This window comes from Pteropus alecto, unplaced genomic scaffold (assembly GCF_000325575.1).
Source record: "Pteropus alecto unplaced genomic scaffold, ASM32557v1 scaffold22, whole genome shotgun sequence".
Classification (NCBI taxonomy): Eukaryota; Metazoa; Chordata; class Mammalia; order Chiroptera; family Pteropodidae; genus Pteropus; species Pteropus alecto.
In genome coordinates this window covers 953,409-977,027 of record NW_006434839.1, presented here as the reverse complement: position 1 = coordinate 977,027, position 23,619 = coordinate 953,409, and the positions used below count along the sequence as shown (strand labels likewise).

At 42.2% G+C, this 23,619-nt stretch overlaps 1 protein-coding gene across 1 annotated transcript in view; it reads left to right on the top strand.

Annotated features, from left to right (window-relative positions):
- Positions 1 to 23,619, top strand: part of LOC102897997 (maltase-glucoamylase, intestinal) — a 71,016-nt gene that overhangs the window by 18,655 nt on the left and 28,742 nt on the right. The window contains exons 7-25 of the mRNA XM_006910464.3: positions 390 to 561; positions 2,300 to 2,399; positions 4,536 to 4,648; positions 4,941 to 5,066; positions 6,268 to 6,399; positions 6,543 to 6,659; positions 7,528 to 7,641; positions 9,373 to 9,457; positions 11,179 to 11,296; positions 12,432 to 12,603; positions 14,060 to 14,176; positions 14,738 to 14,892; positions 15,776 to 15,860; positions 16,643 to 16,699; positions 17,179 to 17,303; positions 19,759 to 19,847; positions 20,493 to 20,542; positions 20,967 to 21,134; positions 23,286 to 23,438. Coding sequence (XP_006910526.1) covers positions 390 to 561; positions 2,300 to 2,399; positions 4,536 to 4,648; positions 4,941 to 5,066; positions 6,268 to 6,399; positions 6,543 to 6,659; positions 7,528 to 7,641; positions 9,373 to 9,457; positions 11,179 to 11,296; positions 12,432 to 12,603; positions 14,060 to 14,176; positions 14,738 to 14,892; positions 15,776 to 15,860; positions 16,643 to 16,699; positions 17,179 to 17,303; positions 19,759 to 19,847; positions 20,493 to 20,542; positions 20,967 to 21,134; positions 23,286 to 23,438 — 2,248 coding nt within the window. The remainder of the gene's footprint in view (positions 1 to 389; positions 562 to 2,299; positions 2,400 to 4,535; positions 4,649 to 4,940; positions 5,067 to 6,267; positions 6,400 to 6,542; positions 6,660 to 7,527; positions 7,642 to 9,372; positions 9,458 to 11,178; positions 11,297 to 12,431; positions 12,604 to 14,059; positions 14,177 to 14,737; positions 14,893 to 15,775; positions 15,861 to 16,642; positions 16,700 to 17,178; positions 17,304 to 19,758; positions 19,848 to 20,492; positions 20,543 to 20,966; positions 21,135 to 23,285; positions 23,439 to 23,619) is intronic.

The following is a 23,619-nucleotide window of genomic DNA, read 5'->3' as shown; positions in this document are numbered from 1 at the left end:
ATTACTAATAATTTATTATAGGCCAGGCACTGGGCTGTGTCCTTCTTCTCATTTTTCTTTCTGTTTGACCATTTTTCCCCCAAATTTCCCCTTCTTTCCTTCATTCATCTAACCACCTATCCACCAGTAACTAGTTACGAACATCTACTATAATGCAGAAATCGTATGCTGGTCATGAGGTAGGCTGTCTAAGGGATGAGCCTAAGAAGTGTGCCACATGGTACCTGCTCTCAAGAAGTCCTGATCTCTTGGTGTCCTTGGAAAAATGTCACAGGAGGGCAAATGGGGCCAATTAAGTAGGGGGCATTGAATAATTGAAAAATAAGGACCACTTTTCTAGGTAGTCATTTTCTCTCCCACCCATCCCCGTGTTTTCCATCTGTGTCTAGGTTTGACTCAAGCATTGGCCCCCTCCTGTTCGCTGACCAGTTCCTGCAGCTCTCTATTCGACTGCCGAGTGCCAACGTGTACGGTCTGGGGGAACACGTGCACCAGCAGTACCTCCATGATATGAATTGGAAGACCTGGTCCATATTTGCCAGGGACACAACCCCCAATGGGGTAAGTTCTTAGGAGGGCCCCTCGCCATTGACTAGCACAGCCTCATTCTTGAAGGTCACTCCTGGCAGTATAGTACAATGGTTATGAGTAAGATCCCAGGGGAGGGTGGCTGGGTCTGAATTCTGGCACTGTTGCTCACCAGTTATGTGGTTCTGGGCAAGCTACCTCTCTGTGTCTTCAGTTCCTCGTCTGTACAGTGGGGGCAATATACTCACCTCTTAGGGTCGTGATGGGAATTAAATGAATTGATATGTACAGAGTCTCTAGAGGAGTGTGTGCCACATAGAAAGTGCTCAATAAATGTCAACTACTTTTCATTGTATCTTCCTTTGGAACTAGCTTGTTCTGGTGAAACATTACTAACATTGACTCTGGTTGACCTTAATAAGTCACCAACGTATCAGGTTTATCAGTGAAATAGGATAAAATATCAACTAAAGTACCGTATTAGTCATTCTTGTGAAGAATGTTTGGGACAGTGAAAGAATAGAATTTTTTGTTGTTATTGTTTTCTTTTCTTTTTGGTTTTGTTTTATTTATTTGTTTATTTGTTTTGTTTTGACTGCTAAAACCCAAAGCAGAGGCATTTTCTAGGCATAGAGATACAGATCTTGGTCAGTAACTTTCGTGAGTAAGCAGAACTACTGGCTGGGTGACAAGATCATAGGATTGATTTATGGACTATTTTATATATTATCTCTATTCGCCAAAAGAACTCTGAAAAAATAAGTATAATTCGTCTCATGTAACAAATGAGGGCACTGAGGCTCAGAAAAGCCAAATAAATTCTCAATGTAAAAAAGAAAAAAAATTGATAAGTAACAGATGACCTCTAACCCCTGGCCTGTCTAACTTGAGGCCATGCCCCAAGTTAGCATTTGCCTGTCAGAGACACAGAAAACACATGACAGCATATGCCTGTCAGAGACACAGAAAACACATTGGGTCAGAGCAGCTGATCTGGGAGCTTCTGGTGATGGCTGTTCCATAAGGCACCCCAAATCCTTGCCACTCCTCGAAGTGTGCAGCCTGGGCTCCACTATATGAGAAACATGGGCCCTCAGCTCCCTCTTCCACCCACTGAATTAGAATCCACTGTTAACTAAAATTCCTGTGTAATTTGTATGCACACCGAATTTTGAGAAATGCTCTTCCAGAGCAGCGATTCTCAAACACAACAGCACATTTGAATCACCTGGGCAAATTTAACAAACCGTCAGTGCTCGCTTTCATCCCCAGGGACTCAGTACTGTTCTAAGTCTATAAGACCAGGTCAAGTTCAGAAGTCTACTATTGCAAAGACTAGAGGACCAGACATCTCAAGTAGAACTCCATCTAGTTGTACATTAGAAAAATGCCTGAGTCACATTACAGCTCCATGGAGCTTTTGCAGATGGAGTTAGGTCAGGTTTAGACAAGCCTCTTTGAGAGGGGAGGTTTTTTTGAACTACAGTTTGAAAATTCTTGTTCTTTGACGTCCTAACAGGCATCACAGACTCTCACCATCCTTCTAGATAAACGGTCATAGCTGGCTCATTCCACAAGGGAATCGTAATTCACTTGGTTAACATCAACCACATAGCTCCCTTATATTTTTAAAATGTATTTGTGTCTCCTTTACTCACGAGTTCCCTGTCAGTTACTCGCAAGATTAACACTGCCTTCCTAAGTCATTTCTGGCCAAGTGGAGTTTGACTATTAGATTATAAATTTGCCATGTTTAATTATCCTTCTGCAGGATGGAACTAACCTGTATGGTACACAGACATTCTTCCTGTGCCTTGAAGATGCTAGTGGATTGTCCTTTGGAGTGTTTCTGATGAACAGCAATGCCATGGGTAAAGGACTAAAGGGGACATTCATGAAAAAATGCATGAGAATGACTCTCAGTCCCTTTCTTACAGCACTATGATTAAAAAGGAATGGAGCCCGTTAGGGTCGGCTGGCCCATAGCTTAGGGCCTGCGTGCTCTCTGGTCATCACCATTGGAATGTTTTCTATTATAGAGTTAACACATATAACCGTTTCCTGTGATCTAGTCAGAGGCAGTTTCTACCTTTTCTTTTTTCTCTTTTCTTAGTCTTTCATCCAGGAGAGGGGTTGATCCTGGGCCTAATGCTGACGGTAGCTGGGCCTAACGAGGGAGCCACAGCCGAGCAGTGAACGTTCACTACTTCATATTCAGACACTCCAAGGGTAGCAAGGTCAAGTGGAGTGGTGAGGGATATAAAGATTAAGATCAGATTGTTTAGTACTAAACAGTCTAACATCACAGAATTCCAGAAGGTAGCTAACTTCCCATCTTTGAATGGTTTTAGACCAGATCAATGGTGCTCAACTTTTTCTGCTGGCACCAGTAACAACAGATCTCAGTGGCAATGACTCAGTCACCACAGGGGAAGAGATGTATCAGAATCTCCCAGGGGTGATGGTGGGCATAGGATATTGAGCCCCACCCTCTTCCCGACCGAGAATCAATGGACTAGATCTATGCTGCTCAGAGCATGGCTCACGGACGGGTCACAAGCTGTTTCGGGTCTGTGGTCAGATGAATATAGAAACAGAGCAGACCTTGCCGTGGCATTCACATGCATGCACGAGCCTCCTTCCAGTAATTCATTTTCACGTTATTTTACAAAAGCATCAGTTTGCAAAAGAGTCATAAATTTAAAAACCAGCGATCTGAGGTCCTTTACCACAGACTGTGTGAAAATCAGTCTGGGTGACCTAAGGTGGTTCTAAGCTACCTAACAGAATCTCAGATGATTCCGAGAGACCTGGTAGTTCAGGAACCCACTGTGATAATGTAAGGATTGTACAGTTTCAGGCCATTGAAGACAAGCCGAGGCAGGCTTGAAAGAAAAGGTCACAGAATCCTAGGATTTCGTGTGCACTGTGCCTGTGACCAGTGACTACAGTTCAGTAAAACCTGACGCTTTTTATCACTAAATGCAAACCAAGGCTATGGGGAGACTTCACCTCTGAGAGGCGTGATTGGGGCATAGGGGGATTTCGAGTTTATAATATAGTCTCTGACTTTTTTTTTTAGTTTGGCTCTTGCCTGATGTGAGATTCACTGAGCCTGGTACCTCAGTGTGTTTAGTTGGGTTATATTCCTGTAGTCATGGTGGGGTGTGGGGTAGGAACAGCATGTTGTATGGTTGTGAATGTCAAAGAAGAAAAATTTTGTCTCTACCTTCTTAGGTTCAGTATTTGGGGGCCTGTGAATCAAACTGACAAGGGACAGGTTAGCAAGAGAAAGACAGTTATTTACACACGTGACATGCATATGCATGAGAGTGCTCAAAGGGATGGTTACAATTTGTGGTATGTACCATCCTAATAGGTAAATGGGGGGAGGGGTTGGGAAAGAACTTAGGACAAAACAAATGATTTCTTAGAGAAGGTAGAGAGGTAAAAGGCACTTGTGGGAAAGCAAATGACTTTTTTGGAGATATAAATGAGCCCTTAGGAGAACAGCTGGGAGATAGATATTCCTGTAACAACGACTGCTTTGATGTGATGCCAGTTTATTGCCTCAGAGAAGCTTAGAGTCGGTCCAGAGGAGAGGATTTATGACAGCGGAGTACTTTCAGGAGGCTGTGCTTTTAGGCTGATAAGAGATTTCAGAAACTCAAGTGTCTTCAGTTTAAAATAATTTTTATGCCACAGTGGCTTATTCCGGACCCCTTCATGAATCTGGCTGCTTTTTCATGAGAGCCTGGGTCCTGACTCAGTCGTTAAGACACTCCAGTCACCATTTATCAGAATCTGTCACAGAGCAGATGGTTTGACTCTCACGTGCAGGGAAGGTGGACTTGGATCTTCAGAGTTTGTACCTTACACACAAAGTCTGAGGCATTTAGATCACTATATTCACGTTCAGATGACTGTGATGCTTTGGTCTAAAACTCTGTGATTATTACTCCAGAATAAATTCTAATTTTGATTTTCTTCTTTTTCAATCTTTCAAGAGATTGTCCTCCAGCCCACACCAGCTGTCACCTACCGTGCCATCGGGGGCATTCTCGACTTCTATGTGTTCCTGGGAAACACTCCGGAGCAAGTTGTTCAAGAGTATCTAGAGGTAAACTCATGATTCTTGACTGAAGAAATCCTACATAGGACGCAAGAAAAGCAAGTTTAATATGCAGGCGTGACTCATGAGAACCTGCCGTTATACGAAGCTATTACAAATCTGCTCTGACAGATTAACCCTACTGTCAGTGATTTATAAAGGGGCTGGGATATAGACTGACATTCTAACATTCGTGTGTGTTGGGAAATGGAATATGTTCTGTGCTCCCAAGCCCACATTTAGAAAAAGTTTTATTAAAAATAAAGTATGTGCTAACTGTTATTTCATATATTTCTTGCAGCTCATCGGGCGACCAGCTCTACCTGCCTACTGGACGCTTGGCTTTCACCTCAGTCGTTATGACTACGGAAGCCTAGACAACTTGAAAGAAGTCGTGGACAGAAACTGGGCTGCACAGCTCCCTTATGTGAGTAAGGGTTTAAAAAATTCCTCCAGAAATAAGAGTTTCCTAGAGGACTAAGAATAACGGTCTATGCTTTCTCCCCCTGAGTTTTTAAAATACATAACATAAAGAGTTTTATAGATTCAGAGTGTTAGACTCTTTTGTTGGGCCAGCCATTTCTTCAAGGAGCTGGTTCTTTTTAGTAGGAAATCATACTTAGAGGCTACAGTTGTGGAGTTAGGAGCCAATCTGGTTTTGTCTCTATTTTTTATGATCACATGTTTTATTGGTAAAATTTTCTTATGCCCACCTTGATGCAGGAGAAGGCAAATTCCCCTGAGTGGGGGGACTCAAGCCCCGTGCTGAGAGAGAAGAGGGTTCTTGGCGGAGCGTGAGAAGGAATTCAAACACATGCCAAAGTTAGGGTCAAAAGGAAAGTTTATTAGAGAAGGGGAAATGCAAAGACAAGAGAAAGCAAAGACAAAAAGTCTACACAAGGAGAAAAAGGCCCCAAATGTCGGGGAATTCAGTTTATATATCATTTTTTAGTTCCTGCGAGTCACAGTGTAAAGACTTTATTTACCCATTTTCCTTTGATATGGACGTACAATGAGGAAAGAACAAGAGATGCAAAGGTAAAGAGTCCAGTAGTCTCTCTCCTACCCCATTCCCCTGGAGGCAGACACCCAGGTCCTAAAAAAGCAAGAGTCGGTTTCGTCTGGGCTCCACTATAATCATCCAGGTAAAATCAGGAGAGGATAATCATCAAAGAAGACTTGAAGTAGAAGAGAACCAACAGAACAGAACATGGGGTAGCAAAAAGAGGGAGAAGTGGGAGAGGAAGCCCCTTTCCCCCTTTATTATGGGGGGCGTAGGGCAGGATTTAGGGAGTGGATGGTTTTCGATAGCCTTACCGATTCATTGTAATTGCTTCGGTTTGATTGTAGACTGGTTTTTAATGCCAAGGGCCAGGCAGCAAGGGAGTATGATGCCGGCAACCTGATTCCAGGGTGGAGTCAGGCCTTAGGGAAACAGTGTGTCATTTGTTTTGAAATTGCTGTTGGAAAATATAAGCATCTAGATGCCAGAGACTGATTGAGAGCCCCATTTAAAGCCCAGCACAGAGTCAGCATTTATCATGAATAGAAATGATGACAATTTGACTGACTCGTTTTAACAGGAAAATTCCTAGGCGCTGAGCCGTGGACTTTGTGTCTTCTTTCAGGATGTTCAGCATGCCGATATTGATTATATGGATGAGAGGAAGGACTTCACTTATAATCCAGTAGATTTCAAAGGCTTTCCTGAGTTTGCTAAGGAGTTACACAATAACGGACAGAAATTGGTCATCATCGTGGTACGTGTCCTACCTTTTCCCCCCCAAATCACGTACTTGTACTCCCTTGTCATTATTCCCTCTCCTTCGTCCCCAATTCCCAAGCTTCTTTCAGTGCCTCTTGCTTAAAGCGAGGTCCTTCATTGTGTTTTTCCCCTACTTAGGATCCGGCTATCTCCAACGGCTCTTCCCCAAGTAATCCCTATGGCCCATATGACAGGGGTTCAGATATGAAGATATGGGTGAATGCTTCAGATGGAGTGACGCCACTCATTGGGGAGGTAACTTAATGGGGTAGCTGGGGGCTGGTAGAGGGGCTGTGGCCGTGTGTGTGTGCGCATGTATGTGCAATTATTTTGTTTTACATTTTATGCTGGGGCTAAACTTTCCCTGTCCTTTCATCCCCAGAGACCTACGAGCCACCCTACTTTTTACATCCCCTTCACGGCTTCATCCTTTTAAACAATAGCCCCCATGTTGAATATTCACTTCCTCACTCCTGTTCACTCTTCAGCCGACTGCCGGCCTCTTTCTGCCCCCGTCACTTCACTGGCACAGCTCTGGCAAATGGCACCAGTTACCTCCTGACTGGCAAATCCAATGGCACTGTTTCATTTCTTTTCTTACTTGATTTCTCTAGTATTTGACAAGTTTGACCACTTCTTTCTCAAACTTTTATGCGTCCTTGTTTTCTGTGAAGGTGTCATCTACTGGTTCACTTCTTATACCTCTGCTGACCTGACTATAATGTCTGGTGGGAAGTGGATAGAAAATTAAAAAAAAAAAGGAAGAGTAATTGATAGTTAGAGCCCACACTTGTAAGGGGCCCGTTGAAATCTGTGTAGTGCTCTCCCTCACTTACCTTTCCTAGACTTGGAAGTGGAGAGAATGAGAGGAAGGGTGAACCAGAGCTGAAAATTCTCAAGGATTTACCAATATTTTTAAAACGAATTTTCCCTTAGGTGACCATTTGACTCCCCCTGACCCTTACTCTGAGTATTTAGAGGGCTTCGCGTTCCTAACTGGAAGGGACCTGTGCCTGGTTCCTCTGCTGCCATCATCATATTAGGAATTTCTTCAGAAGCGCTCTATTTTACTCCCTACGCATTTAATTTACTCCGAGCAATGTTCTTCTCTTTCCCCCTACAGGTCTGGCCTGGAAAAACTGTGTTTCCTGATTATACCAACCCCAAGTGTGCTGTTTGGTGGGCTAATGAGTTTGAGCTTTTCCACAACCAAGTGGAATTTGATGGAATCTGGATTGTGAGTTATTAACGTTTTGATTAATAGGTGACTGTGTATCATAGGTGAAATTTTATCGTTGAGTCATGGAGCACGGGGGGAAGAGAAGAGGAAAGCGAGTATGGCAGTAATTCTAAGTCTTGCCTGTTTTGTCTGTGTGTGTTACATGCCGTCGAGTCGGCTCTGATTCCTGGTGACCCTGTCAGTGAGTGACATCCACACTGTCCTGTCCTCAGCAGTCTTGCTCAGCTCCTGTAGATTCATACCCATGGCTTCTTGTATGGAGTCAGTCCATCTCACATTTGGTCTTCCTCTTTCCTGCCGCTTTCTGCATTACCCACAATTATTGTCTTTTCCAAAAAGCTCTGCCTTCTCATGCTGTGCCCAAAATAGGACACCTTCAGTTTTGTCATTTTTGCTTCCCCCGACGTTTCAGGCTTAATTTGCTCTAGGATCCACTTGTTCGTCTTTCTGGTTGTCCAGGGTAGCCATAGAGCCTTCCTCCAACCCCACACTTCAAATGAATCAATGTCTTTTCCCCTATCGGCCTTCTTCATGGTGCAACTTTCTCATCTGTACATAGTAATTAGAAATACAAGGGTGTGGGTTATCTTAGCCTTGGTCTCTGATGACACGTGTCTTTGCTCTTGATGATCTTTCCTAATTCTGCCATTGTTGCCTTTCCGAGTCTCAGCCCGCTTTTGATTTCTTGGCTGCAGTCTCCGTTTGAATTGATGACTGAGCCAAGGCACGCAAACTCTTTAACAATTTCAGTGTCTTCAGTGTCTGTGTTGGAGTCGTGCATTTCTTCTCTAGTCACGAGTTTTGTCTTCTTGCTGTTCAAATTCCCTATCGTATTACTCAAATAATCTTACCAAACACGTAGCTTAGAATCAAAATCAGATTGTTAGGGTTGGACGTAATCTGATTTTCCCAAGTCCAGCACTCATTTTACAAATGAATGAGCTGAAGGAAAAAGACGGCATATGCTCCTTCCATTGTCACAAAGGACACACATTGTCCAAGTGCCGGTTCAGGGCTCTTTCATGTGGACACATTGATCAGAGCCAAAGTACTCAGGTGCATGACAAAATTGTGGCTGCAGTAAGGGCAGACGTCTCATGTATTGTCAAATGAAAACAAATGCAAAGCTACTGGTGTTCAGCAACATTTAGGGAACTCTAGAGTCAAACTTTTTTTATTTGTAAGAGAAACATGGGGAATTTAAACAATACAGACAGCTAAAAAATATGAAAGTGAAACTCTCTAAAATGATATCAACCAAAAACATTTGCTATCAGTATTTTGGTGAGTATCTTTCAGGCCCCCGCACTTGCACAGCTCTTGGCACATGCTCACTCTCTCACTCTCTGCTTATGTATATATTTTTATATGTATATGTATTTATGTGTGTATATTCATAACTATATTTAGATATGTAGAGAATGTATAAGTTGATATATATGGAATCACATAAATTGAAATCTTTTTTTGCCTAATGTGTTTGGAAATTTTTCATTTTTAGTGGTTATAGACATAGACAATTTCAAAAGGAGTTGATGAAACTTCTCCATGAAAACTTGAATGGATGGAGGAGACAGGAACATCTATTTCTCTCCATGTACATAAGAACCGGTTTAAAAAAGAAATATCTGGAATTATTTTTCTGACTCCTCAAAAAAAAAAAAGACTTAGTACAATATAAGGGGACGTGTTATTTTTTCTTAATAGTTCATGTTCTTTATCTTGTAGGACATGAATGAAGTCTCCAACTTCGTTGATGGTTCACTTTCAGGATGTTCCACAAGCAATCTCAATTATCCCCCATTCACTCCCAGTAAGTCTTGGTGATTAGTCTGATTAAAGTGTCAATGCATATTTGGTATTTTAAATTCATGAGCATAGATATGAAGAGCCTGGAAAGGGAGTTTGTACACAAGCATACATAAGGAAATAAGACTATGGGTAATATAAAAAGAAAACTAGGAAAGAAAATCAAAATACACGATGCTTTCCTAAATGAGGCATAAATTCAAAAGGGGGCAATCTAGATCTTCTACCTACAGTCCAAGATAGTTCTAGGGAAAGGGCCAGAGAAAATGTGCAGAAGCCAGAGGCTACGGGTTAGTCCCTTTTGCTGTAGAAGTTATTCCCCACAGGTCAGGGCTGACCATAGAGAGTCCAGGTAACCAGGCTTGGTCTTCAGATGAGAGTCAAGTCTGGTGATATCAGGAGTGTGAAGAACAGACCTGGACCATAGGATGAAAGGAAGCCAGAACCTGTGGTGTGGGGGGTCAAAGTCAGAGAATATGGTGTAAGTGCACTCTGATTGAACTTTGGACAGTGCTGTGTTTCACAGTTTGGCCCCGAAACCACAGCACTTATTGTAGTCTGAAGGAAGCTAAAGGCTCACAGACAAATTGTATCTTTATTAAGAAAGGACCATCTGTCAACTACTAATTTGTACTTCTTTAACCCTTCACCCCATTCTGCCAGCCCTCCAGCCCCCTCCCCTCTGGCCATCCCCAGAGAAGTACAAATTAGTAGTTGATAGAAGGTCACGGGGATGGGGAGCATAGCATAAGGAATGCAGTCAGCAGTAATTAATGGCTAGGTGGAGAGCCAGAGGAGAGAAGGAGAAACTAGGGGGATCATTTTATAAACTATATAAATGTCTAACCAACATACTGTATACTTGAGACTAATAATAAAATAAAAATTTTTAAAAATGTATACTTTTAATAACAAAAAGAGAGAGAGAGAGAGAGGGAGAGAGAGAGGGAGAGAGAAAGAGAGAAAGAGAGAGAAAGGAATGAGCTGCTAGAATTGTAGCATGTCGTAAAGACTTCCAGTCTGGTGGGAAAATAGGAAATTAAGGCAGATGGGTCAAAATCAAATGTTGAGAGACAGTTCATACTTTACTCTTTTGGTGAGAGAAGTCATTTCTGTTTTAGTAAGAGGGAAATTTGATAGTCAAATGGTTTGGGAAATAGTAATCTGGCGTTAGTGTCCAGTAGGAATCAATAGATCAGAAGTCAATTTGCCAGCACTAAACTTTTGCGACAGTCAAAATCCAAAGGTGATTTGGATCTGAACTAGAGTGGTACAGTGGGAGCCAAAAAGAAGAGATGAATGGAAGAGAGATCAGGCAACCATCCTTTATAACATATGGTCAATGAGAGTCGGGGCGAGAAGTTAATTTACACTTTCATCCAGTATTTCTATTTTCAAACCACTTAACTTAGCTCAGTTTGAAGAATTAGACTCTAAATCTAATTAGACTCTAAATCTAATTAGATCGTCTTGCTTCCAAATGCCTGCCTCCCGTCACGTGAGCACCCAGGTGGGAGACTATGTGTGGGTCAGCACAATTTCTTTAAGTATCAGAGAAACTACCCCCAATGGATAGCCCTCTGATGGTGAGGAAGCTACATGATCATTTACAGGATGGCCACAACGAATGCTTGCTCAGGGAGCCACCATTTTAGGTTCTGTGACAGTCGACGAGCAGAGAAAGTGTGTCTGTGTACTCACTGCTTGATCCCTCTTTTGTGCCAGGAGTCCTGGATGGGTACCTGTTCTGTAAGACCCTCTGCATGGATGCAGTGCAGCACTGGGGCAAGCAGTATGATGTCCACAATCTGTATGGCTACTCCATGGCCATTGCCACTGCAGAGTAAGGCCACTATTGCTGTCGATTTAATACATGTCAAATTATCGATCTTGCTAGGTGCTGGGTGCCACTGTGTTACTTTTAAGAACTCTGCAAGATAAGTATGGTTATTATTATCAAATAAGCAAAGCAACTACCTAGCACATAGGGAAGAAAGAATCCAATAAATATTTGTGGAATGTAGGAAATGGAAGAATCAATGAATAAATAAATAAATGGAAGATTGGAAAAGAAAGAGAAGTAACCAAGGTCAAACAGCTAATAAATTATAAAAGCACAATTTAAGCCCATTTCTGCATGAGTCCGAGGCCCATATATTTTCCTTGCTGCTATACTGTATAGACATTATAGGATGGAGGATGGAGGGGTAAGTAACTCAAATCTCATGCGCTTTGGCATTTTAGATGCTGGCTCTTCATCCTTCTAATGTGTTGTGTCTGCCTTTGTGCGTGGACTCAAATTCTGTAGTGAGGAGAAGGTATCGAGAATTTTCTCTATTTACTGTAACTGTGACAGCAACAAGCCAGACCAAACCACACTTATTCATAAGCAAAGTCATGATATAATTTTAGCCTTCTTGAAAGTTGTTGAAAAAAATTTTAGCGCAAATGTTTTTAAGTATATGATAGACTTCTAATTTTAAAAATGTAGATATTTACTTATAAAAGTACCTGCATGCATTTATAATTTTAAAATGTCTTTTCTTGCTACAAAATTGTGACCAAAGTGTTTCCACTTAGAAAGAATTGAATTTCCAAGAGGGGGCTCTCATAAGTTCATTTTTGTGGATGTCTGAAATTACACAATGGGAAAGATCAATGTATATGTATAGCCATGTAAAGTTAAATCTCACCTTTGTGCCATGAAAATTGTATATCTCTAGTTACTAGCTTTTTCAGGCTGCTCTGGAAATTCTTGGAAATTATGGAGTTAATGATGTACATAAAACACCTGAAAACAAACTAAAACATAAAATCTACTCAATGGTGCAGTCTGCTTCTAACAGCAGCTCTGACCCTACCGGGAGAGAGCTGGAGGAGAAGAATGTGGGATTGGCTTTTGAGACCCTTGGTATATGTCTCTGGGCAGAGACATGCTAAGGTCACACATTGACTCCTGAGTCTTCCTTCCTTTCCAGAGCTGTCAAAACTGTGTTCCCCAATAAGAGAAGCTTCATCATAACCCGTTCTACCTTTGCGGGATCCGGCAAGTTTGCAGCCCACTGGTTAGGAGACAACGCGGCCACCTGGAATGACCTCCGCTGGTCCATCCCCGGCGTGCTCGAGTTCAACCTTTTCGGCATCCCGATGGTGAGTCCACATCCCAAGCTCTCTCCTGCACCTCAGTCCCAAACTGCCTCATTCTAGACAGTTTCCAACCATGAAGCTTCCCTCTCCCACCCTCCATGGCCCAGGGATTTAATATCTTGAGAGCATGTGCTTTATCTACATCAGTATGGCTCTGATACCATGACGTTCTTTCCTGTATTGTCTTATAAAGTTCAACCTTGAAGTGATATCATTAGAGTATTTCTTTCTATTTAAGTATAACATACACTCAAAAAAATTGCATATGTCCTTGATGAATTTTACAAACTGAACATATCTGTATATCTAGCACCCAGATGAAGAAACATAACATTGCCAACACCCAAGAGATGGCTTTGGCATCTTTTGTTTAAATTCAACATGTATACTTATTGAGTTCCTACTATGTACAGGTACTAAGCTATGAATGTATGGTGAGGGTGGAGAAAAGCATAAATATAGTAACAGAAACACCCTCTCATTCCCCATAGAGTTTATAATTTAATAAGAGGAGACACATACAAACAAATAATCATGACAAGCTAGAGTAAAAGTGCCAACAGGGATATAAACATTAAATATTAAGGGAGATCCTGAGAAAGGGACTTATCAGCTCTGACAAGATTACACAGAACACAGGGTGTCATGGGAGGAAGTCAAAGAAACTTCACGGAAGTTTGAGTTTATGACCCTTGAGTTTAACAATGAAAAGTGGGTATATTTTATCAGACTAATGGGTGAGGTCATTTTAAGATCGAGAAATGAATATGAACAAAAGCACTAAGGAAGAGGATTTGATGTGTCTGTAAGGATTGGGGTGTAGCACTGAAATGGGAAGAGATGCTGGAAAGGTGGGCCGGAACCAGGTTTTGGGGAGCTCATAAGATAAGCTGCAAGGAGACCCTGGAGATTTTTGAATAGGCTAGTGACAGTATCAGATTTCAGTTTTGAAAAATTAATTCTGATAGTAGTGTGGTCAAAATAGTACAAGCTATGGCCGAGAGAATGCAGTTAACATTAATATGATGGCTAGATGGAGGGCCAGGGGAGGGAGGGAGCAATTGAGGGGAGCGTTTTATGAACATTATAGATGTCTAACCAATGTGCTGTATACTTGAAACTAATTTAAATAAATAAATTTATATAAAAAATAGTATTAGCTATATTTCTACTTACTAGTCATCGAAAAGTTATTGCATATCAAGTGTTTTATTTACATTATCTTATTTACTAAAACCCTATTACTTAGTGCCCACTTTAGCAAAGTGAGGAAACTAAGGCACAGAAGGGTTAAGTAATTTACTCAAAGTCACCTGGCAATAAAGAGTGGACACGGGATGTAACCCAACTCAATCACACTGTGTTAGCCTTCACAGTAAGAGGCTAGCAGAGTTCAGTTGGGAGGTTCCAGGTGGAGAGCAAAGAGGGGTGTGCTCACGAGCAGTCTTTGACCTTCCAGGTGGGTCCTGACATATGTGGCTACGCACTGGATGCCCCTGAGGAGCTTTGCAGGCGGTGGATGCAGCTGGGAGCATTCTATCCATTTTCCAGGAATCACAACGGCCAAGGCTACAAGGTAAGTCTCCCAGGAGATAGGGCCAAAATAAACAGCATACGTTAGGACTGGACTTTTCTGCATCCTCGCCAAGGAATCTGTGGAGCCAGCCTGCTGCCTGGTGCTTCACTCAGGCTAATTTGCACTACCGTTTGCAATCAACAAGGGTTATGATGTGCCATTAAGACGCCCTGTACCGCTGCCTCTGCTGTTTCGACTGCTGCAGTCAAGGAAATGGCGAGTCTGTTTATCAAACCTCTCTATGCTTTATCTACATTGCTCATTTTGTAATGAGAATCAAATGAGGAAATATTTCAAAATTATTTAACTGGTAGTCTCCCGAGAGAGCACTCTTAAGGAGTATTCGAGTGTGGGGGGCTGAGCTGCAAGGTGCACAGTGGCCTCTTGCTTGGTGAAATGGTCTCCCTTTGCCAGCTACGCTGATCAGAGACGAAGTTTGCAGTCTGGGTCCCGGGGTCTTTCAGGAAGGAAACGCTTCCTTGTGACGAATAGTCCGGAATTCTCCGGACGCTTCTGTGATTCGTAGCCAGATCACAATTGCAACCTTTTGTTTTCTTCCAGGCCCAGGATCCTGCCTCCTTCGGAGCTGACTCCCTGCTGTTGAATTCCTCCAGACACTACCTCAGCATCCGCTACACTCTGCTGCCCTATCTCTACACCCTCTTCTATCGCGCCCATAGCCGGGGGGACACAGTGGCCAGGCCCCTTCTGCACGAGTAAGTCCATTTAACCCAGAGGACTTTTGTTGATGCAACTGGGCGTTAGAACTAATCACTATATGTATATACATATATATATATATACACACACACACATATATACATATATACATACACACATACATACATACATACATACATACATACATACATACATACACTCCCCAGATACTATCCTAGGGGTACATGTAAGTATTACAGACTGTTCCCTTTTGGGGAGGGAACTATACCAACATTGTGGGACTTGGGGGTCTTTTCTTTGTTCTGCTATGAACTGGTTCTTTATCTTAGACGAATCATTTTCGTTCTTTCATCCTTAGTTTCTTTAGTCTTAATTGAAAGAATTTGCTAGCTTGAACTTGATGGTCTCCTTTGTAAGGCTCTGTGTTGGGGCTCTAGGACTTAAAAGACTTCCCTTGTCAAAACCAGTTACTTTCTTGGGTGTCCTTAGGCCCTCAGGCACACACCTGCTTTATTATGTATTCATTATTTTGGGCGAGTTTTTGCCATCTCTTTGGCTGCTGTTTTTTTGTGATCAAATCTAGTTCCTTCTTGCTGGTCAGCTGAAGTTTTAAAATATATTGCTTATCTTACTTACTTTTTTTTAGAAGGGAGATATGGTGAATAGAATTATAGCCTGGAACTGCCTAGCATAGATACTGGAATAGGAGCTTATCCAACCTGGGGGAAGAGCAGGCGGGTACATGGGCTGGGAAAAGTGGGCTTCGCTGTGGGAGTGGGGAGGTGGGGCCTGATAGGTGTCACAGAATGACTTGGGGGGTTCGTCTTAGGCAGGGATCCTGCACATTTTGGGCAGGCTGTGGGGGAGCCTCCAGAAAGCAGTAGCCCAAATCTTGGTGAACATCTCTCCAATCTCCAGGTTCTACAGGGACAGCAGCACGTGGGATGTGCACCAGCAGTTTTTATGGGGGCCCGGCCTCCTCATCACTCCAGTTCTGCATGAGGCAAGTGTTCCCTGGAGATATGCTGGTGCCTCTGCTTCTGTTCCCATACCCATCAATCTCTTCTCTCTTCCTGGAACCCTTTACCTTCTCTTTATTCCAAACCCATTTCCAACACCTGTGGCAGTCGGCCTTGAAGACAGTGGGCCAGGGTCATAAATTAGGGGCAGTTGGATATCTGATACTCGTACTTTTTTTTTCCCTCTAAGTCTTTTTTCTTAACCAAGTTCCCAACCATTGTAGAAGCATCTGCTGGTGAATCTGGGTTGAAGAATGGTCCCATTTGGTGTTGGATTCTCAGAGCAGATCACTACTTGCCCCGTCATATAGAGGCAGAATGGAGTAGTAACCCAGCACTCACTGTGAGGTCAGGACGCTCAGAGTGTGATTGTTGTCGCTGCCACGTAGTACCAGTGAGATCTGGTACAAGTTGTCATGCTAGTTCCTCAGCTGTAAATGTGAGATAATACTCATACCTGTAGTGGGAACTGGTGGAAAATTGAACGAGGTAATCAATGTGAAGCTGGGGTTTTCCCCACAATACAGATTTCAATATTATTATTATTCTTCCTAATATCGTTCCATTTGGGTTTTTTCTTTGAATGGCCAAGTTATTGCCTCAATTATTCCCAGGAGAAGTACAGCATGATTCGGTAACAGAGAGAAAAAAGGCTATTTATGCACTTTTAGTTATGGTGAAGAAGTCCCCTAGGGAATGCTAAGAAATTTATTTTATCCCTTTATGAGACCGGGTCATGGAAAACAATATTTTGTCTTAATTTCAGGGTGCAGAGAAAGTGATGGCCTATGTGCCCGATGCCGTCTGGTATGATTATGAGACTGTAAGTAGCTTTGACTTTTCTTAAATTCTTTGAGACCACAGCTACAGCTGTGTAGACGAGATACTTCCCTGGAAAGAGAATTGTCTGTCCATGCACTGTGTTTCTGTAGTGTTTTCTCTAATTTCATAGTGGATTAGATGAAGTGAGCCTAAGTTATTTAACATCAGTCATGATAAAACCCGAAAAGCATACTTTCATATACTTTATTCATCAATAAGGTAGAGGCACCAGTGGACATTTTGAGCTTTGCCATGAGTCAGATTACTTGTTCAGAACTATCAGTTCATGTAATATATGTCAAATAGCCTCAGCGTGGCATGAATATTCCTTCAAGTCCCTAAGTAATGGCAAAATCTGTTCTTAATTTTTTCCCCTTCTCTTGTTTGATTGCCCAATTAAACAGTAATTCAGCTAGGTGACGATGCATTCAGATGAATGCATTGTCATGCCAGTGTGTGTGATCTGTCCACATCCATCAGGGGGGCCAAGTGAGATGGAGGAAACAGAAAGTGGAGATGGAGCTTCCCGGAGACAAAATTGGACTTCACCTTCGAGGAGGCTACATCTTTCCTACCCAGCAGCCAGCTATAACCACTGCAGCCAGGTACAGCTTGGCTGGGTATTTCCTTCAAGCAGGAGGCCGATGGAGCTGGTCATTTCTGTTCCCATCTGTTGCACTTACAGAAGGTGCCGGTGCATTATGTGGAGGGTGGGGTGGGGCTCTGGCGTGTATGGATTGTTTCAGTTTTAGCACTGAAAGTCTCGTGTCTTGGGAAACTTCTCAATTCCAAGCAAATGGGGTCTGTTGATCACCTTAGCTTCCTTGGCCAGACCATCCACCCATTGTGCCATGCTCTTGACTCACTGTCATTTCCAGGGAGTGGGAGTTCACTGTTCATTCCCCTAAAATCTCAACTTTCCTGTTCTTTCTTCCCGCTGAGCCATTTTTTTTCTTGTGATGCAAGATAGAGTTCAAAAGTTACTTCTACACTTCAGATCTCCCTCACATCACTGATTTTTCCTTTATGATTCTTTGATTCTAAAATCATGGACCCCATCTGTACTAACGACGCACACGTTTATAGCTGCATCTCTAAAAGTATGAGCCTGTTTGTTTTTAATAGACTAGAAGTTCTTTGGAGTTTAGAAGCCTGCCTTTTCTTTTGAACCTTATTACCTTGATTTTTAACATTTAGATTTTCTATGATACAATAGAAAATCCTTCTACATCCGATACCAGCTGATTTCTTTTTCTCTAGTTGTTCAGCTCCATACTCTTCTGCATTCTGATACCAGAATTAAATTTCCAAAATGAAATCTCAACTTATTGCTCCCCTGCTTGAAGTTCAAACCCTCGCATTAGTACGGCTTTCAAGGCCAATCACAGTCTGGTTCCAAGTTCACTGTGTCTCCTGGCACACCTTAAAACACACCTGTAAACGAGCCATGCCAAAAATCTTGTTATTCCTCAAACACGCCCATCCATTTTATTGCGTTTGGACATCAGCATTTATTATCCTTTTCAACAATCTTTGCCTGATGCATTCTTAATAATCCTTCAGATTAAAATCAGATTTTATTGGCAAGAAATCTCCCCCAACTCTTTGGCTGAAGAAATGCGGCCACTTCCAGTTTTATGGTTATTGTTTTTTTTTTAATTCTTTTGCTGTTCAGCTGATTTTTTTTTCCTTTCCTTGATATTGTTAAGTATTTCAATCATAGTTATTTTATACTTTGTATCTGAAAATTCTATTATTTAAAGTCCTTAGTGGAATCAAAATCACTTGTCAGTTGTTTTTGCCAACTCTCTGTCATGCTGGTTTATTACTTCATATATTGAGTAGTTTTTGTTTTTCAAATGTGGTGATCTTTACGGTCCAAATGTGGATCTCGTTCCTCTAGAGAGGATTCGCCTTCTCTGTGGTCGCAAGCCAAGACTGCTGTCAACTTGGGGTCACGTTAACTCCCGTCAAGGGACATGTGTTGTCATTTATCCAGGACCAAATCGTATTTTAGTGCATGGGTCCTTCAGAAGGTCTAGGTCCTCCCGAATATCTAGTCTACCGCACTGCTACAGGTGTCATTTTAGACTTCTGTATTTTAGCTTTTGTGTCACTCTTTACTTCCTTCTTTGATTATTTGGTGAATATGTTTGATCTTCCTTACAATGTTTAAGGTCATCAGTGGAATATGATCTATTTGTCTCACACTTCCTAGCAAACGAAAGCCACTCCATACATGCGCGTTAGATGAAAGCAGGTGATTTTGTTGATAATGGCACCTGACGCGCACAGGGCAGCGTGGAAGGCTGAGCTGTGAGCGCATACAATGGGGGCTCGAGGTCACGAGGGATGCGACAGGAGCAGAAACTTGGTAGGCAGTCGAGAGGAGTGGTGAAATCAGGAAAGAGTCCAGATGCGTTTGCTCTTTCTTTCCCCCTTTTCCTCTATGTTCATCTGCTTCACCATCTTTTTGAATAGTTTTGTGTGTTTCTTATTCTGAGTTATGAAACATAAAGATAATGAGAACGTTTTACTTTTCTCTCAAAACAAATAATAAATAATAAAATTAGGAAAGTTGCCATTATAGAGAATGGACCTTATTGTATTTTATTGCTTTCTGGGTCAAAATGGTTTTTAGGCAGAGAAGAAAATATATTCCCCCACCAGTTAATACTTCTCCCGCATGTATCGTCTCTAAAGTCATTAGGCTGAAGCAATCACTGTCTAGGATTTCTTTCTCTTCTAATGGTCTATATTCTATACAATATTTACATCAGCAGCTTTTATTATAGCTACTCCAGTGACTCTGGTGCTTAAATTCTTGCCTCCTACATAGATGTTTATTGCTCATGTTTGGGGTGTTCCTATCTCCTGTGACATTACTGATTCTAGAGAAAGATGCACCTGTCGATTTTGCCTTCGTGCCTGAAGACAAGCAGAGCCATCTGCTGCCAGTACCCTTTCTCATTTCAAATTCAAAGGAATTGTTCCTAACTCCTTTCACAAAATTCTTTGAGTTTTAAGTCTTTATCTCTTAATCAATCTTGTCTCCCACAGTCGCCGGAACCCTCTCGGTCTCATCATTGCCCTAGATGATAACAAAGAAGCAAAAGGGGAGCTTTTCTGGGACGATGGGGAAACAAAAGGTGAGCACTGCTGACGATGTCTCCATTTCCGAGCCTGCATCTTTGAGATACTCCTGCTGGTCATTCAGCTGTGGGAGAAACCGTACCAGGCACTGTAGGCTTAACCACTCAAGAAGGAAAATTTTGTTTTTGGTTGCACTGTTCGAGGGTAGTGGTAGACAGACCCATGATGGAAGGAAAACGCATTTCTACCTGTTAGAATTCTCCCAGTGGCCAGCAATATTCATAGTCTCTCATTTTATTGTCAGCGAGAACCTGAAAGATACTTTCAAGACTCTTCCTGCCATTCCGTATAGACATCACCCCCTGAAATACTAATGAACAAATGTCGATGATATGGAAAACGTATCCATGCCGGTGAGGCAGTGAGGATACACTTTTCTAGTGTGTCTACTTCTAGCTTCTTAGCACATTATTCTGTCTCCAGGACACTCACAACTCTTGTGGCTCATATGCCTTGGTTCCTTTGGAAGGGAACCTTTTCAAGGTCAAGGTAGAAATGAAAAGGGAAAACAGTGGCTCGGCCTGGGAGACGCTGCCTATAATCCTGTCATTCTCAAGATGCATCTTCAAGGACAGCACAGTAAAATCTGTTTGTCTGTGGTGGGCAGACCAGAGTCTGACTCATCTTTCTCTCCCTTTCAGATACTGTGGCCAATAAAGTTTATCTCTTCTGTGAGTTTTCCGTCACTCAAGTGAGTAGTATATTTTATGGATCTTATGCGTGAGCTTTTGTCTGACCATGAGTCATGCGTGTTTGTTTATGTGTGTAATTATATTTGTAGCTTCATATGCATTTATGACTGTAGGTGAGCATGTTTCAATATATGGATTAATTCCCAATAATTGAGTCATCTCTGTTAGTAAACAGAGAATGATATGGATAAATCAAAGCCTTCAGTTTTTAAAAAATTTCTGTGAGCATGTCTTTTTCTCTGTCCCATCCATTTGACTCTGTCTCTTTTCCAACTTGGGGAGTATCAAGATCAGTTTGTACCCCTTAAGCACACATTAGCAAAGACAGCCGAGAGGCAGGCAGAGCAGTTTTAGGCAGCGTGGAATATTTGAGTGACTTGAGAATCTGAGTATCATAGGTAGACCTTTGTGCTTGTTTTGCAGAACCGCTTGGATGTGAAGATTTTGCAGTCAACCTACAAAGACCCCAATAATTTAGTTTTTAAAGAGATTAAAATCCTTGGAACCCAGGAACCTAACAACATTACAGTGAAACATAATGGCGTCTCAAGTCAAGTTTCTCCTAATGTCACTTATGATTCTAACCTACAGGTAAAAATCCATTTTGTTGAGATCGTTTATCACAAATTCTTTATAGTTTGTGGTGTCTCTTCTTGCCAAGGCCACGGATCCTGAAGGACCAGAATACTCTCTGAGGCCTGGGGTGGGAAGTCGGAGGGTGAGGAGAGGAGAAAAAATGAGGACTATGCCAGAGCTGGAAGCGATGAGGGAGCTGCTGAGAAACTGGACGGGGAAAACCGGTCTCTCCATCCTTACTTCCTGACTCACCTCAGGTTTTCTGTTCTCTCTGACTGGGGCAGAAGAAGGAAAAGTTAGGAGCCCGGGAAACAGGGTTAGAGGAAAAGTAGATCGGAAAGCTGCTGGCGATGCTAGAAAGGTAAAGGCGGGAGGCGAGATTCCCACTAACGAAAAGTCTGAGGCGTGTGTGTTTTTTTAATCTCTTGAGCTATGTAGATTCTCACGTCAACACACACATTTTTAGAAACTATTTTATGTCAAAGAATTTGGCAAGCCTAATTAATGGCTACTTGTTTGGTTAGATGATGATAATAATTTTTCATCAGTTGTAATGAGACCTGACATTCTTGGGCAGGTCGTAACCAGTTCCACTGATGTCTTAGCATAATGAGGAGCCCTCTCCCCAAATACTCCTGACCACGGGCATGATCTGGGCTTAGCAGTGGCTGGGTCAGCGTAGTTTGTGGGGGACCTTTCACATTTGGAGCAAATAAGTAAATTTGGTCTTCTACTATAATGATATCAATGACATTTGACATTTTGTCCTGACAGCATACATGAAGGACACATACATTATAAAGTTAGAAATAAAGTATTGGTTTTCTTTGGTTATGAGTACACCAAAGTGCAAGCCATCTGAATGCTGCATGTATGAAAACAAACTCAATAAATGTTTGTTTTAAGAAATTAATTGATATAGGGCCAAAAGAACTCTGTTTAAATTTGGGTAGTGGGGAGATATGATTTATACACACGGAACTACTGGGTAGGGGATAGGCAATCCAAAGCAACACTTAAGAACCCTTATATTATGCTAATATAAAGTTAAAAGCTTAATGGAGCAGTTGAGCAAAGCCCTCGGAGAAGGCAGGGCAGATGATGGACTTTGAAAGACATTACATCGAGATTTGTTTGGCTACAAGTGACAGGAAATTCAGCAAAATGGTGGTTTCAACAAACTGAGATTGTTTTCCTTTTGCAGTAAGAGGTTAGAGGGCGGTCGGCTGCTGGAACTGGTTTGGTGGCTCCAGGTTGTCAGAGCTGAGGTCTTCTCTTCCTTGTGCTTGGAAGTGGCTGCTTCATTCTAGCCACCATGGCCTCGTTAGAGTAGAAAAATACATAGAAAAAATATTAAACATCTTAATTACTGTGTGAGAGTCAATGAAGAAGGTTTTATGTTTTGAGGCTTTGGTCTTGGAGAAATGAAGAGGCTGGGATGTTAGAAATAGAAGGAAATGTAATGAATTTACCAGTTCGCCAGTTTCGCAGTTGATGAGACTGGGATCCAGAGAATTGAAGTGATTCATCTAAATTTCAACAGCAGAATGGAGATGAGAACTAGGCCATATATGCTTGTTCCTGTGTTCTTGTCACCGATCCATATAAATGGGGGACACTGGTTTGGAGAATGGAGGGCAAGAAGATAAACTGAATTAGGGATTACACTGTGTGTGCGTGTGTGTGCGCGCGTGTGTGTGCGTGTGTGTGCGTGTGTGCACGTGTGCGTGTGTGTGCTCATGCATGCGTGTGTGCGCGTGTGCGTTCGTGTGCTCGTGTGTGTGCGTGTGTGTGTGCGCGTGTGCGTGCGCGTGTGTGTGTGTTATGCTACAAGAAAAATGCAGAAGAGAAACCCTCCCTACAAAATAAGGTAGAGGAGGAGGAGTTGGGGGAGGAGGGAAAGGGGTGATTACAAAATGTTTCATTTGACAAATTTCTTTTCAAAATGTCATATGTAAGATTCACAGAGTTGTGACATTTGCCCTGTTGCTATTGGATAGTCCCCCCGACCTACCACCCAAATAGCTCTCTTCATATAAACTCCAGTGGCTTGTGACTTGAATTGTTGAGTCTGGTCTGATTTCTGTTTCCTTTCCCAAAAGAAGTGTCAGATCTTGCAAGGCCTCTGTCCTGAGGGTAAATTTCCTTGTCACTCCATTCCTACAGGTGGCCCTTATCACAGGACTTGACCTCGTCCTGGGAGAAGTATACACGGTGGAATGGGACCTGAAAATACAGGATGCAGAAAAAATAGACTGTTATCCAGATGAGAACGGTGCTTCTGCAGAAAACTGTGTTGCGCGTGGCTGTGCCTGGGAGGTAACCACCCTGATGGTGTCACCATACGTGACAATTCTGTACACTTAATCTACAGTTTCGTGAGCGTAGCACTTGTACTTAAAATGCACAGAAAGAAAAGACTTCTGAAAGAACCTGAGTTTTTAACTGGGTACGAAGGATCAGTAGGGAGAGGAGTGAGATGTTCTTTTCCCCCACAAAT